Genomic DNA, 12656 nt, shown 5'->3' with positions numbered 1-12656 from the left:
CAGGGCTGGAGAAGACCTTGTACAGCTGCTGTCAGCCAGAGTAAAAAATACTGGGTGAGAGAGACCAATCACCTGACCCAGTAGGAGGCAGGCTTCATGCGTTCAATGCAGTCCCTAAGCAGAGTTACCCCCTTCTCAGCTAAGGGAAGTCAGTGGGTTGGAAGTGTGCCACTCTACTTAGGGCTGCACTGCTAGGTAGCTGACTGTAGCATGTGAACAGGTCCCTAAAAGCAATGGCTTCAACGCTTGAGACTGCGCAGAGAGATGGACTTTCAAGTTTTAAGAAAGATGAGATGAGTTTTCATCAGTTTTAAGAAACGGTTCACCGTTATACCTTTGGCACCAGGTAAGGCAACACCACACGGCTCTTCACAGCCATAACTTGCTTAAGGCCATCCAGAGCAAACTCAGATGTCTCTCTGCAGTCCTACAGAGGAAGGAAGAAAAACAAAAATCAGGCTACTGAATGGAGCAGAACTGGGGCGCACCTGTGAGCCCCAGTACCCCAGAAGCCACACAGTGAAGCACTTCACAAACTGGGGATCTAATTGACTTTGCTACCAAGGAAGCACCCAATGCCCTACACCCACAGTCCTGCCATTGCAGGAACCCCTACCCAACCTGCCTCTGAACTACCTCACAAGAAAGCCATGAGTATACAAGAACCATCTTGCTGCATCGGACCAGTCCAGCTAGATGCAAGTGAGGCTTCTCCCCTTTTGATCCTCAGTATCTAATATTCAGAGGTAAACTGCATCTGAACATGGAAATTCCATTTCACTATAAAGACCACTGATAAACTCATCCCACTTCCCACCCCCCGAAGTTAGTTTCGGTTGCTGCCGTATTTCTTCTGCCAGGTGTTCTGCCAGAATTTTGCAAACTCTGAACCAGCAACATCATCTCAATTATTTACCAGCTGCTTCAGCAAAAAGGGCAGGATGTCTTCGAGAGCCTGATATCCAATGGTTGAGTGCAGTTGTTCAAACGTTTTGGCTGCTGCTTCTCTAACTTCTTCTAGGGGGTCACACAGAGCTTTCCTCACTGTCGGGACCAGGGACTCGGAGAAACACAGCACCTGAAGGGACAACGGTCACTGTGGAGAGCATTTGGGAGCTGCATCTAAACACCCAGGAAACCAACACTTGCAAGGGGAGGGGGAATCAAACACCTTTAAAATGTAATTTACATTAGATTAGAACAGATTATTCAGAATGACTTAGTCTTGTGGGGAAAGCTAACATCCCTGCAATATTTTTTATGTCCCACTTAAGAGGAATGTTCAGCTCTTTGGCACAGCAATCTGCAGACAAGACCACCACATCTCTAGTTCCTTCAGAGTTACAAGAGTATTTTTCATTTGTCAGGAAGAGGTAGCATGCAAGCCCAAGTCCTGCTCCTAAGAACAAGAATGCCAGAACTCGGCTGGGGCAGAAGAATAATGAGGGGAGAGAAAGAAGAGATTTGCAGGAATTACACAGCTATTAAGAGTCTCAGGCCACCAGACTCCCTGCTGCCGCTGTAACAGGAAGCAAACTTACAGCGTCCCTGCTGGTGGACTTCATGATCTCGCTCAGCCCGATGCAGACCCCTTGCCTCTTGTCGCTCTTCTCAGACCTCAGGCCTTCTTCCAAAATAGGGATGATTTCTGGAAGGATCTTTTCACCCAGCTTTCTGACAAGGTCTCCCAATGTCCGTGCTGCAATCTGCCACCATGGAATAAAAGAGTCAGAGTGAGGGAACTGGAACAGATACAACTGCGATAAGTTAATACAAATAGCTAAATGCTGACTTCCCTTCACACAAGGAAGAGACAAGAGCCCTTATCAGACAGGGCTCTACCTTTGCAGAGCTGACACGTGATGGAGAGTCAGGTGCATCGGCCCTCCTCCAGGGCCCACCACACTCAGTGCACTGGATGTCACAGGCACTGCAGGAGTCCAAAAGACACAGGCCTGATCCCTGTGACTTCTCACCTGCCCCCCACCCTATGCTGAGGGGTAAGGACTGGGTTTAGACATGTTGGATTGCATTCCTCTATTTCAACATGATGTACAGCCCTCCAACATTAGGCTGGCACAACCTCATTCTTAGTAGGTAGAGCCAAGTGGGACTAGGGCTCCTCAAAAGTAGGCTCACAAATAACATACAGTCGCTAATAGTGCCAAAATGTCATCTGACAGCACAATTGCTCTTAAGCGGTACTAACGGACCGATCGGTCTGAACACTTAACTGTTCTCTTGTCAGCACAAGTACTGGCCAAGAATCCCAAAAGGAGACCAAAAAGGGTCGGCAGAATCTCCCGGAGCGTGCGGGGTGTGTTTGAGACGACAATCTTCCAAACGTGCAAGGAGGCTTGGCGAACAACTAACTGAGTATCCGAGCGGCCCATGTACAACCCTGCCAAGACCCTGTTCCTCCTCTCCACACCAAGAGCGTGAATGATGGCCTGGGAAAACACGATTAACACAAAAAGGACGTTAACAAGGAAACACTTGCTATGATTTTCTGCTGCAGGAAGCCCAAGAAAAGACATGCTGCTGCCTTCTTTTTCATTGTTTTGTAAATTGTTCCGTTTCACATTAAATACAAATTACACCTCCATCACACTGCACAACACCCGCATTAAATCAGATGCAAGCGCTCCAAAAGAACTCCTGCATATAAATACACATGCCACTAAAACGGCAAAAGGAGCATAATGTGACATAGTTCGGAACTCTGCGTAAATAGTTCAAACCTCTCAGTAAGAAACAGACGCAGTCCAGCCATAAAGCGCTTCTGTTTCTCACTCAAAAAGAAATAGGCTCCTGTTTCTTACAGTTCATGCTCAAAGTTCCTGCTTCCACAATAGACGGTATTCAAATAGTTATATATCCCGCTTTTCTAACCGGGAACCTAAGTGGCTTACATCCCCCCCCCCACACACACACACTGTTTGATTCTCACAACCACCACCCTGGGAGGTAGGTTGGGTTGAAAGGAATTTACTGGCCCGAAGTCCCCCAGCAAGCATCAGTGGCTGAGTGGGGATCCGAACCTGGGTCTCCCAGACCCTCATCTGACGCTCTAAGCAGTACACCACTCTTACCCTCAGCCAAACAGTGGCACATACTGAAGAAAAAACTCACTCACTTTATTGGACTGGGCGGTGCCGAAGTTGTCATCCTCAGAAGCAGTTTCTGTGGTCATTTTTCCTGTCACGCCTGAGATGTGGAACAGGAGGTCTCCAAGCAACTGGACAGAGCTAAACCTGAGAAGAGGGACATTAACCCAACGGTTACACTAAACACACACGTGCTTCACTCACAAACACGTGGCCAGACAGATTCAGGATCTCTTTTCCCAGTTACACATTTCGACAATGAAGCAGGTGGGTGTCTCCCCACTTCGCTTGCACAATGCTTAAGACATGGATTGTTAAGGCACAGGACGGGAAAAGGAGACACCTGGTGCGATAAATGCCCTGGGATAAATGGATCCTCCAAGAATCGTTTAATCATTTTCAAAAGCCATCCTAGTGAACACAATCATATCTTGCAATGTAGAATTCTGTCCTGTGTAGCTCTGTCATTTACAAGGAAGCCATAAGAAATCCTAAACTCTGCTGTCTGCAGAATGAATTCTGAGGCCTACCCAAATGGCAACTCACATACTTGGAAATAAGCATCTTACCTAATCCGCCAAAGGTCATCAAAGAGTCCCTGCTCCAGCTGAGGCAGTAGTAGCGCAATGGCTGTCTCAGCATACATACTTATAATCCTCTGTCCGGCTCGCAAGGCTGTGTCTCGCACAAACTCATTCTCATCTGCCAGCGCCTAAGCAAGTGGATACAAATTAAGGTGGTAGCTTTTGATGTAAAAGATGAAAGGCCCAAGAAAAATCCAAGTCTAGCAATCAGATCGCAAACACAATGCCTGACAAACCCTTCACAACCTCCACCATGTTTTTGTTGCTCCATCCCCCGGGAAAGGGTTCAGACGTCCAGCTGTTTCCTACCTTAAGGATGCAGGGTATGATGGGTCCAACGTAAGGTATAAACTTGTCCCCAAAGGTAATGGGCAAGTAGTTGAACATCATAATATAACCATCCCGGACATGCGGGGCAATGTCCACTTTGCTTGCTGTAGCTACGATTTCTGGCATAAGTTTCTCCAGCTTTTCTACCCCCAAGCCAGCCATGACTTCAGCCAGACCTGTGTTGGAGGATGGAGCAGGGAGGGAAACAGCTGTGTTATAAAGATATTATCATCAGGGCTGCCTACATGCTATGTTTCCACAGAAAAGCTGCAGAATGTAGTACTACCCAGCCAGCTTTCTGGTGACCTTTAAAATAATGCACGTTTCTAGCCCTTAGTTTGAAATCCTTGGATAAGCATGGGTCATGCTTGATGAAATCTCACTGGCAGAGGGGAGAGCTTCCATATTCCAACCTACTCCTTGTCCTTTCCATTCCAAGCAACAGTAGGAAAAGGAATCAGAGAGAGAGAAAGAGAGAAATCCAACAAACGTGTTTCCTTTGCATAATTATTATTAGTTGTCATATATTCAGCTTATCTTACTGTAGGATCTGGGTTCCCTTAGCACAGGATTTTGATTTCACTTTAGCTTGGTTCTCTCTTATGGTTTTGATAGTTATCCGTCATTTATATGGCACATTTAAGACAGGAAGTATTTGGTAACCTTTAGATTAACCATCTCCAAAGAATCTCGAGAGGTAGGACCGTGCCATCCTGATCTTGCAGATGAAATGCCAAGGCAAACACTTCCTTGCCTCAGGCTGCCTGGCATGTTCACGGTTTGGAGCCGTATCACTTGCGCCTAAATTCAATACTTTTATCAACCAGACTGCAGCAGTTCCTACCACCTCATGCAGAGTCTTGTCCTCAGCTTTAAAAGACAGGAGGGAAAAGGAAACCACCCCAGCCCTAATAAAGCCAATGATTCTTGCCTTGTGCAGCACCAGATCGATCCACTGAACTCTGCTCGTAAGTCAGAGTCTCCATCAACCAAGGCAGCAAGTCCTCAAAGCAGGATTCGCCCATCCCCTTCACCATGGCGCCCAGTGCCTTTGCAGACACTGTGCGCACCTGGAAATGTAAAGGAAGAGATAATGAGGACTAGATAAACTCAGTGGCAAGCGCACGTTTTGTCCATGCGAGTTTCAGTAACTGGCGTCTCTAGTTAAAGGATCTTATGTCACAAGACTGAAACCGAGGAGAGCTGCCGTTTCAGAATAGATAGTACTGAGCAAGATGGACCAAGGGTCTGACTTGGTATTACTAGATCATTTGGTAAAGCGTGTGGTTTGCATGCAGATGGCCCTAAATTTAATCCACAACATCTCCAGTTAACAGGATCTAGGGGGCAGAACTTGTCAGAATACACAGTACTGTGGCGCATGAGCCACTATTCTGACTTGCTATAAAGGCAGCTTCATGAAGAAATGACAGGATGACACACCTCCGGCACAGGGTCCAACAAAGAGGTCTTTAATCCGGGAGTCACACTGGGCAGGTAAGGAGCCAAATCCTGAAACAGACAAGAGATGATAATGAGCGCTCACTGGGGGGAAAGCTGAACTCGGAATCAGAATGGTTGTACCATAAAAAGACATGCTCGGCGACAGCGCTGAGAACAAAGTTACACCTGTTGGAAGACTTACTCTCAGCTCACTCCCCCTCTTGGTATCATCACCTCCCCAACGCAACCCAGGACATGTTCTCAGTCTAAAACACACCCAAAAATCCAACTCAGCATCCTAAGAGAACAGCAGTAATAGCAGACAGAAAGACAGCTTGCCCACCAGTGCAAACCTTCTCAGTGAGGAATCAATCCCCCGATAAGCCTTCAAGTCATTTCAAAGTTTTCCCAGAACGTTGCCTGAAACCCAGTTATCACCCTCTTTCATGCTGACAAGACTTGTTTGGGCACAGCACTGATACCACCAAAAGATAGCCCCAAAAGAACCCCGCAAACAGACACCCAAATAAACTGCATATGGAGAAACGCCCTCCACCCAAGAATTCACCCCACTATTTCAAATCCCTGTGGCTGCGCTCTGCATGCACTCCAGAACCCAGCTGCAAACTTGTGGCTGACAGAAAGGAAGGAATTGAAGGAAGGAGCGCTCAAGTGCCAAGAACACAGCACTCAAGCTCTTGGGTTATGCTAGATTCTGGCTGAAGCAGGATAGTGGTTTACCACTCCAAGTTGTACTGGAAGATGAAACCCAAAGGGACAGAGAGGGAAACTCCCAAATGGCTAGAGTGTATTCTTTTCCTCTTGAGGCAGGAAGATCAAAAGGACCCCGAGGGGGACAAACTCCTCAAGAGAAGCAGCTCTCTTAGCTTTAATCTTCTGACTGGGGAGGCCCAAGCCACAGGAGACTAAGCTTTTTCCTAGGGACTCCATCTTGTGCACATAACAAGGGACAATGGAGACAAGTCCCAAGCCAGAAAACTTAAGATAAGGTTGAACTTTATACTACTACGACTTCAATTAATACCAGCCTGTCCTTTTTAAGCATCCTTTAGAACAAGCACCGAGTGTGGAGAAAGGAGATTGTTTTCACCTTTTCTTTATTGCCGTGCTTGGCCTGAATGCTTGAACTGACAATGTGCACTCTTTTTATTCCTTTACTGAACTTATATTTTGAATGTTTTAAGCCTGATTTCTGGAAACTCTCCTTGCTGTCTGAAGTGTGGTAATGAGGAGGAGCAGAAGGTAAGCTGGCCATTCCTGGAGCATGACAGATCACCCCTGCGCTAGCTTGAAGAAGAGAAGTGGGCAGCAACTAGACAGAGCCTCCAAATCGCAACCCAGGCGCAGAGGACTAGACATGCAACTCCGTTTAGCAGGAGATACTTTCAGGGTTTTTTTGGCACTCCCAGAGAGCGAAGGAAAGGAGTAGCATTGTTGAGCACAGATTTAGTACAGTCATGGGGTCCTCCAACCTCCCAGGGACCAACTCAAAAGAACAGGGAGGGCTTGTGAGTCTGTTCCTCATATCTGGAATAACGGATACATTTAAAACACAGCATTAGCATTGTGTACATTTCAGTGTCCGGCTAAGCTCTGGGGAGCTCCTAGTTCACATCCCTGCTGTTCCATAAGGTTCACGGGGTGAGCTTGGACCAATCACACCTTGTGAGCCTCAGTGTGAAGCTACAATGAGGAAGAACCATGTCCATCACCCTGAGCTCCCAGAAGGAAGGGCAGCATCAAAATGTAGGAGATGCACAGCAGGTACTACATTCACTTAGAGACCGGTGTGTTTCCCAGTACAGTACGTAATGACTTAATTGGATCTGCCTGCCCTCCTGCAAACGGTCTACAGCAGAAGAGCTGTCCTCAGCAGCATACCTTCTGATCAGTCAGTGAATACATATTCCCAATGATTTGGGCTGCCATCTTCCTGGTGTCTGTGGAACGATCTTGGAACGCTCTCTGGACAATAGGCATGATGAGGGCTAGAGAGGGCGCATCGATGAAATGGACAAACTTGGTATCCAGCAGAGTCTGCAGACATTTCTGAGTCTTCCTGGAGGGATCCGTCAAGGCATCCAGGAGCACTGGGGCAATTGCTGTGTGTTGGGAAAGGAGACAGGACAAGGTCACAGAAAAAGGCCATAGCTGTGCTAACAGAAGTGGGATCCCATATGCAAATTGCTCTCATTGGATCAGATTGAAGATTTCATTTCATTTATTCCATTTATAGTCCACCCTCCCCGCAAGCAGGCTCAGGGCAGGTCACAATATCAAATAGTACAAGCTAGATCCATCACATCTACCATTCTGTTGCAAACACACGCCAGCAAGATGTGTTTGAGAGCTCGCAAACCAGGTTTATCCCCTGATGAGGCTAACATGATACACGTAGGGATTACTAATTAAAAAAACTGCTGCGCTCTTATACTGTACCATTTGCTTTTTGCCTATTTTTTTTCCTCGCTCACCAACAGGCCATGAAGGTGGCCAAAGCAACTGGTAATCAGACGTACATTATCCTTGTATACAAATGTTCTACTTAGCCATTATGAATGGCAGTCATTGATAGAATTACACACATGGAGAAAGATCTTTTTCAAAAGTGGTTTAAGTAAGTGGCCATCTCCATGCCTTGCAGCAGTCAATTCCACATGAAATTCTTCCTTTTGTCAGCCCAAAGTGTACTTCTTGGTAACTCTACTCCAGGGAGCCCCTTTATTTTGGGTGTAGTCCAAAGTATACTGACAATAGCAATAAGACACCATCATCTCTTCAGCTACAGGAGGGGACAGGAGGCTGTAGACACAACGCTTCTTCCTAGCTGGCTACACCTGCAAGCCCCATCTGGTGCAGGCAGTCCTACAGCTTCTTCCCCACGTCCATTCTTATCTGCAGTGTGTGTTTATATTCCACTCACCTGTCTTTGATACAGGATCTGCAGATATTTACTCCAGTCTAATCAAATGGCTCCAGTGTGTGCCCAGAGATTTCAAAGCACATGTGGAGGTTCGTTCTCTTTCAGCTTCAATGTTATTATTAAAACTTCTTGGTGTAAACAATGATTTCCTTAACAAAAAAGCTTTAAGGTGCTCTTGGGTCTGAAACATTCCGCATGACAGACACTTACCTAAAATCTCAGGATTTCTGATAACCGAGCCAATCTGCCGGAGGGCTTGCTGCCCTGCCTTCTGGACCTTCACGTGGGAGTCTGTGAGGACTTCAGTGAGTTTTGGCACAATGTTTGGCAAACAGGATGAGAGTTGCTTGGGAGCGCAGTAAGCCATGGCCCCAAGCAGTTCCACGGAGCCTGAGGGATGCATGGAACAGGACATTAGCAAACAACTCACTCATAGCTGCCTTATACTGAATCAAACCATTAGTCCATCAAGGTCAGTATTATCTACTCAGACTAGCAGTGGCTCCAGGCAATGAGGACTTTCATATCACCTCCTAGCCAGTCCCTTTCACTGGAGATGCTGTGGATTGAACCTGAAACCTGTGAAGCAGGTCAATTAACTCAGAAGGCTTTGGAGGAATCATTGCAGAGGGAGGGGACACAATCGACTGTGTCTGAAAGGAAAAGAACGTTCATCCAGAACTAACAGGATTCTCAGGATCACTTAAACCTCCTAACCTTTATTTGCAGAAATGAGATAAAACAAGCATCATGCATTTCTGCAGTCCAAGCTGGAAGCATGGAACACTAAAGAGCAACAGTTCTCAGACAAAGCCTGACTGAAGGAGTCAGCATTGCTTCCCTGAGTCAAAGCTGTCCGACTGAAGATCTTACCAGCTTTGGTTCTCCAGGACTCCTCCTCTAGTGCAGCAAGCAAGGATGGCAGGACCAGCTTCACGCCATGAGCACTCAAGTTACTCATCACTGCTTTGGCACAGTCATCTGCAGCCTTGAAGGAAAAACAGCAGTGTTTAGGATCTGCCCTCAAATTCTATCAAGATCCAACAGTCAGATGTAATTCTGATTTGAAGTCAAGGTGAACGAGGATCACGGTTGCTCCTAGCAATGGCAGTATAAGTGTGGGGGTGGTGGAGGGGATGAAAGCCACAGACTAAGGGACAGCCCCAATGTTAATATTTATAATATTTATTCAACTCTCATCAGGAGTCAGTTTGGATCCTCCTGTTGCTCCAAGCCCATTAGGCAGGATCAATTCAATTTTTGAAAGCATTTCATTCCCCTACTTTCAGAGGAAGTCGGCCAATTCTTGCAACATAGCAGTAACAGACAGCCATAAAAACTCCCCACATCCTTTGAGCTGGGTGCATCTTTTGCCACTGCTGGCTTGGCCCTGCCCCACCCCTGCAGTTCTCTCTTTGTTCTTGATAAGGCCTCCAGCGCTTACCTTGCCTCACTGTGGCTGGGCTCTCAGTTCAATCTCTTTACTACTCCAGTGAATCCAGAGGGATGCCGTGCCCTCCCTTGCCAAGGCTTCAGATGAATTGTGGGAGGCTCTGCCCCTCATACATGAGATATAATACCTTAACCCTTTGACACAGGGAGTCACAGAATGTCAAACTTCCCCTTGCCTTGCCCATTTGTGCTTTTCATTTTGTCTTTTTAAAGTCATCCCATTTGCCAAGTGCAGGCCTGGAGACTGGAGTTGCACATAGCAGGCAGAACCTATCCTGGGTGGACCCTCCTCTGCCAGTAGGAATTAAAAGCCTCTTCATTTATTTATTTAGATGGTTATACCCTGCTATCCTCCCCAGTGGGACCCAAAGGGGTCATCATTCTCCCCTCCTATGTTTTATCCTCACTACAAAAATACCGTGAAGTAGCTTAGGCTGGGAGAGAATGACTGGCCCAAAATCACGTAGCCAGCTCCCATGGCAGAGCAAGGAATCGAACTTGAGTCTCCCAGATCTTAGTCCAACGCTCCAATCACTACACAGTGTTCTCTATCATCTGACAGCTCCTGCTTACTGGACATGGAGCAACCTAATCCAGGCTGTTCTTCCATCCCAAAGAAGGAAAGGTGTGGAGAGCCATGGAAAGAAAAGGTGGATTTTGCAGGAGGTTCCAGGATTCACCTTAGGACTTCATGCATGCAAAGCACACAGTCTACTACTGATCTTATTATTATTATTTTTATTTATATTGCACTTTTGTTGCTGACAGGGAATCAAGCCGCTTTTCACATCCTTATCCCATCCTCCACTTAATGATCACAACAATGACCTTGTGACAGTAGGTTAGGCTGAGAGATTGTGATGGACCTAATGTCACATGGTGAGTTTCCATGATTAAGCAAGAGATTTGAACCCAGTCGTTCCAGGTTCTAGTCCAACACTCTAACCACTATACCACCTCTTCCCTCAGAAGTAGGAAGCCCTAAATGAGCACATGGTTCCCCTTCACTTGGAGTCCATGCACTGGAAAAGTAGATACCTCTCGGACGTACTGATTTCCATCCCCGAAGCACAGCAGCAAGTGGGGTAACACATGAACCACATAGGGCTCGAACAGCTTCCCAAGCATGGTGCAGAGCATCTCAAAGGCAAACAAGGCCCCTAATGAGAAACAGAACAGACAGTCAGGACAAAGCATTCATCAGCCTGCAGGTCAATCACTTGTCTGTGCTGATTCTCAGATACTGGACCAGCAAACAGCTAATGAAGAAACACTCTAGCCAACCAAGAGCAATGGGCTCTTCCCATAAACCCAACTTTGGTCCTCTGGAGTGGATCTGCAAGCTGACTATGCTCAAACTGTGGCCTCTGAGTAGCCAGACCAAGAAAAAGTTAGGGAGCTGCTCTATATCCTCCTCTCTAGAGTAACGCAACTCCCAACAGCCACGTTCAAATTGGTAGTGCCAATCAGAATTTATCAGCAGCCCTCCAAAATACGTGAGCAGGACAGCCCAAGTCAAGGAGAAGAACACGCTCAATTCACCTTCTCGCCGCCGGAAGTTCTTCTTGTCTTGGATGGCGTCAGTCAGCGTGGCCATCATTTCCTGCTGCTTGAGTGAGAGGATACCCAGGCCTTTCACCAGGCCAGCTAGTCCATACGCTGCCCCTTTTCGTTCAGCGTACTTATCCGATTCCAGCAACAGCTGCATCAGTTTCTGGATCATTCCTCCTGCATCATCTTTGATTGCGGGCACAAGAGGCGGTAGGCAGCCAGCCACAGACTCCTGAACCTGCAGGAAGAAGCAATGACAGGTGAACAGATTGTGCCAACCAACCCAATGCTCTGTGTGCTTCAGACAGCTGAAGAGGATTCTTCCTGTCAACATCCATCCTAACCACATAAGCAGCACTTCACTATATAAATATTTGGATCAAAGAAATCCTCAACTGGGTCATACTTTTTAAAAAGTTATCTGACAATCATTCAAACTTAATAAAATATGAAAATGGATTGCTGTTTGGGTCTCGCAGACTCAGGCAATTTTTCCTTCAACTCAAAAAATCTTCTAGTGGGATGAGTAAAAAGTACAAAATGGTTATCACTTCCTTAACGAAGCGATGTTAAATGAGTTTTCATCTTTCTGGAGGCATTTAGATGACATGTGCTCCCCCAAGTGGCCAACTTTGGATATGCAATACTTCATTTTCCCCTGATCGCTTCTATTAGGACCTAACTGATCTCAATGCCGTTTTAATTAAACTCTGCAAATTTAAAAATAAAACCTTTTACTGTAGGAGAAAATACACAGCATGAAGTAGCACAGATCTGAAAGGAAGTTTTACTTATTTTGATCCCCCCCACCATATTCTGAACCCAACTAACTTCACAAATAGGTTATCCTCCTCCATATTCACCGAAATGATCTATGCAGCAAGAATACTTGAAATATAGATCCATCCTGGTTTATTAAGCAGTGAAAACTTAAGTGTTTCAAATACATCATTAATAGTTCAAATGATGTTATATATGGTTTCCACATTATTGGCCACCAATCTGATTATACTCATCTATAGAATACCAATTGTTACTGTTACTATATTTTTGTTCACTGCAGCTCTATTTGTGTTTTTCATATATTGTGATACTGTTACCAACTATTATGCAAGAAATTAGTTTTTAAAAGATGTAAGAAGTTTCAAATTGGAGGCACTTCACATATTTACAAGATGAAAAGATTCACTATTGGAGCTCGCAAGGTTAAGAATGACCTGCCTTCAAAGAACTCACCCTTAGTGA

General features: G+C 46.0%; 1 protein-coding gene across 1 annotated transcript in view; it reads right to left on the bottom strand.

Annotated features, from left to right (window-relative positions):
• The window catches only part of GCN1 (GCN1 activator of EIF2AK4), a 64400-nt gene that overhangs the window by 13575 nt on the left and 38169 nt on the right, over window positions 1-12656 (bottom strand). Inside the window, exons 34-47 of the mRNA XM_054996069.1 lie at window positions 11403-11649; window positions 10899-11020; window positions 9282-9396; window positions 8619-8798; window positions 7367-7587; window positions 5465-5533; window positions 4953-5091; window positions 4001-4197; window positions 3677-3819; window positions 3137-3254; window positions 2235-2450; window positions 1542-1706; window positions 917-1078; window positions 335-427 (exon numbers count right to left, since the gene is read on the bottom strand). Of these exons, the coding sequence (XP_054852044.1) occupies window positions 335-427; window positions 917-1078; window positions 1542-1706; window positions 2235-2450; window positions 3137-3254; window positions 3677-3819; window positions 4001-4197; window positions 4953-5091; window positions 5465-5533; window positions 7367-7587; window positions 8619-8798; window positions 9282-9396; window positions 10899-11020; window positions 11403-11649 (2187 nt within the window). The remainder of the gene's footprint in view (window positions 1-334; window positions 428-916; window positions 1079-1541; window positions 1707-2234; window positions 2451-3136; window positions 3255-3676; window positions 3820-4000; window positions 4198-4952; window positions 5092-5464; window positions 5534-7366; window positions 7588-8618; window positions 8799-9281; window positions 9397-10898; window positions 11021-11402; window positions 11650-12656) is intronic.

This window comes from Eublepharis macularius, chromosome 13 (assembly GCF_028583425.1).
Source record: "Eublepharis macularius isolate TG4126 chromosome 13, MPM_Emac_v1.0, whole genome shotgun sequence".
Taxonomy (NCBI): domain Eukaryota; kingdom Metazoa; phylum Chordata; class Lepidosauria; order Squamata; family Eublepharidae; genus Eublepharis; species Eublepharis macularius.
Note: the sequence above shows the minus strand (reverse complement) of the source record. Positions and strands in the feature narration are given on the sequence as shown.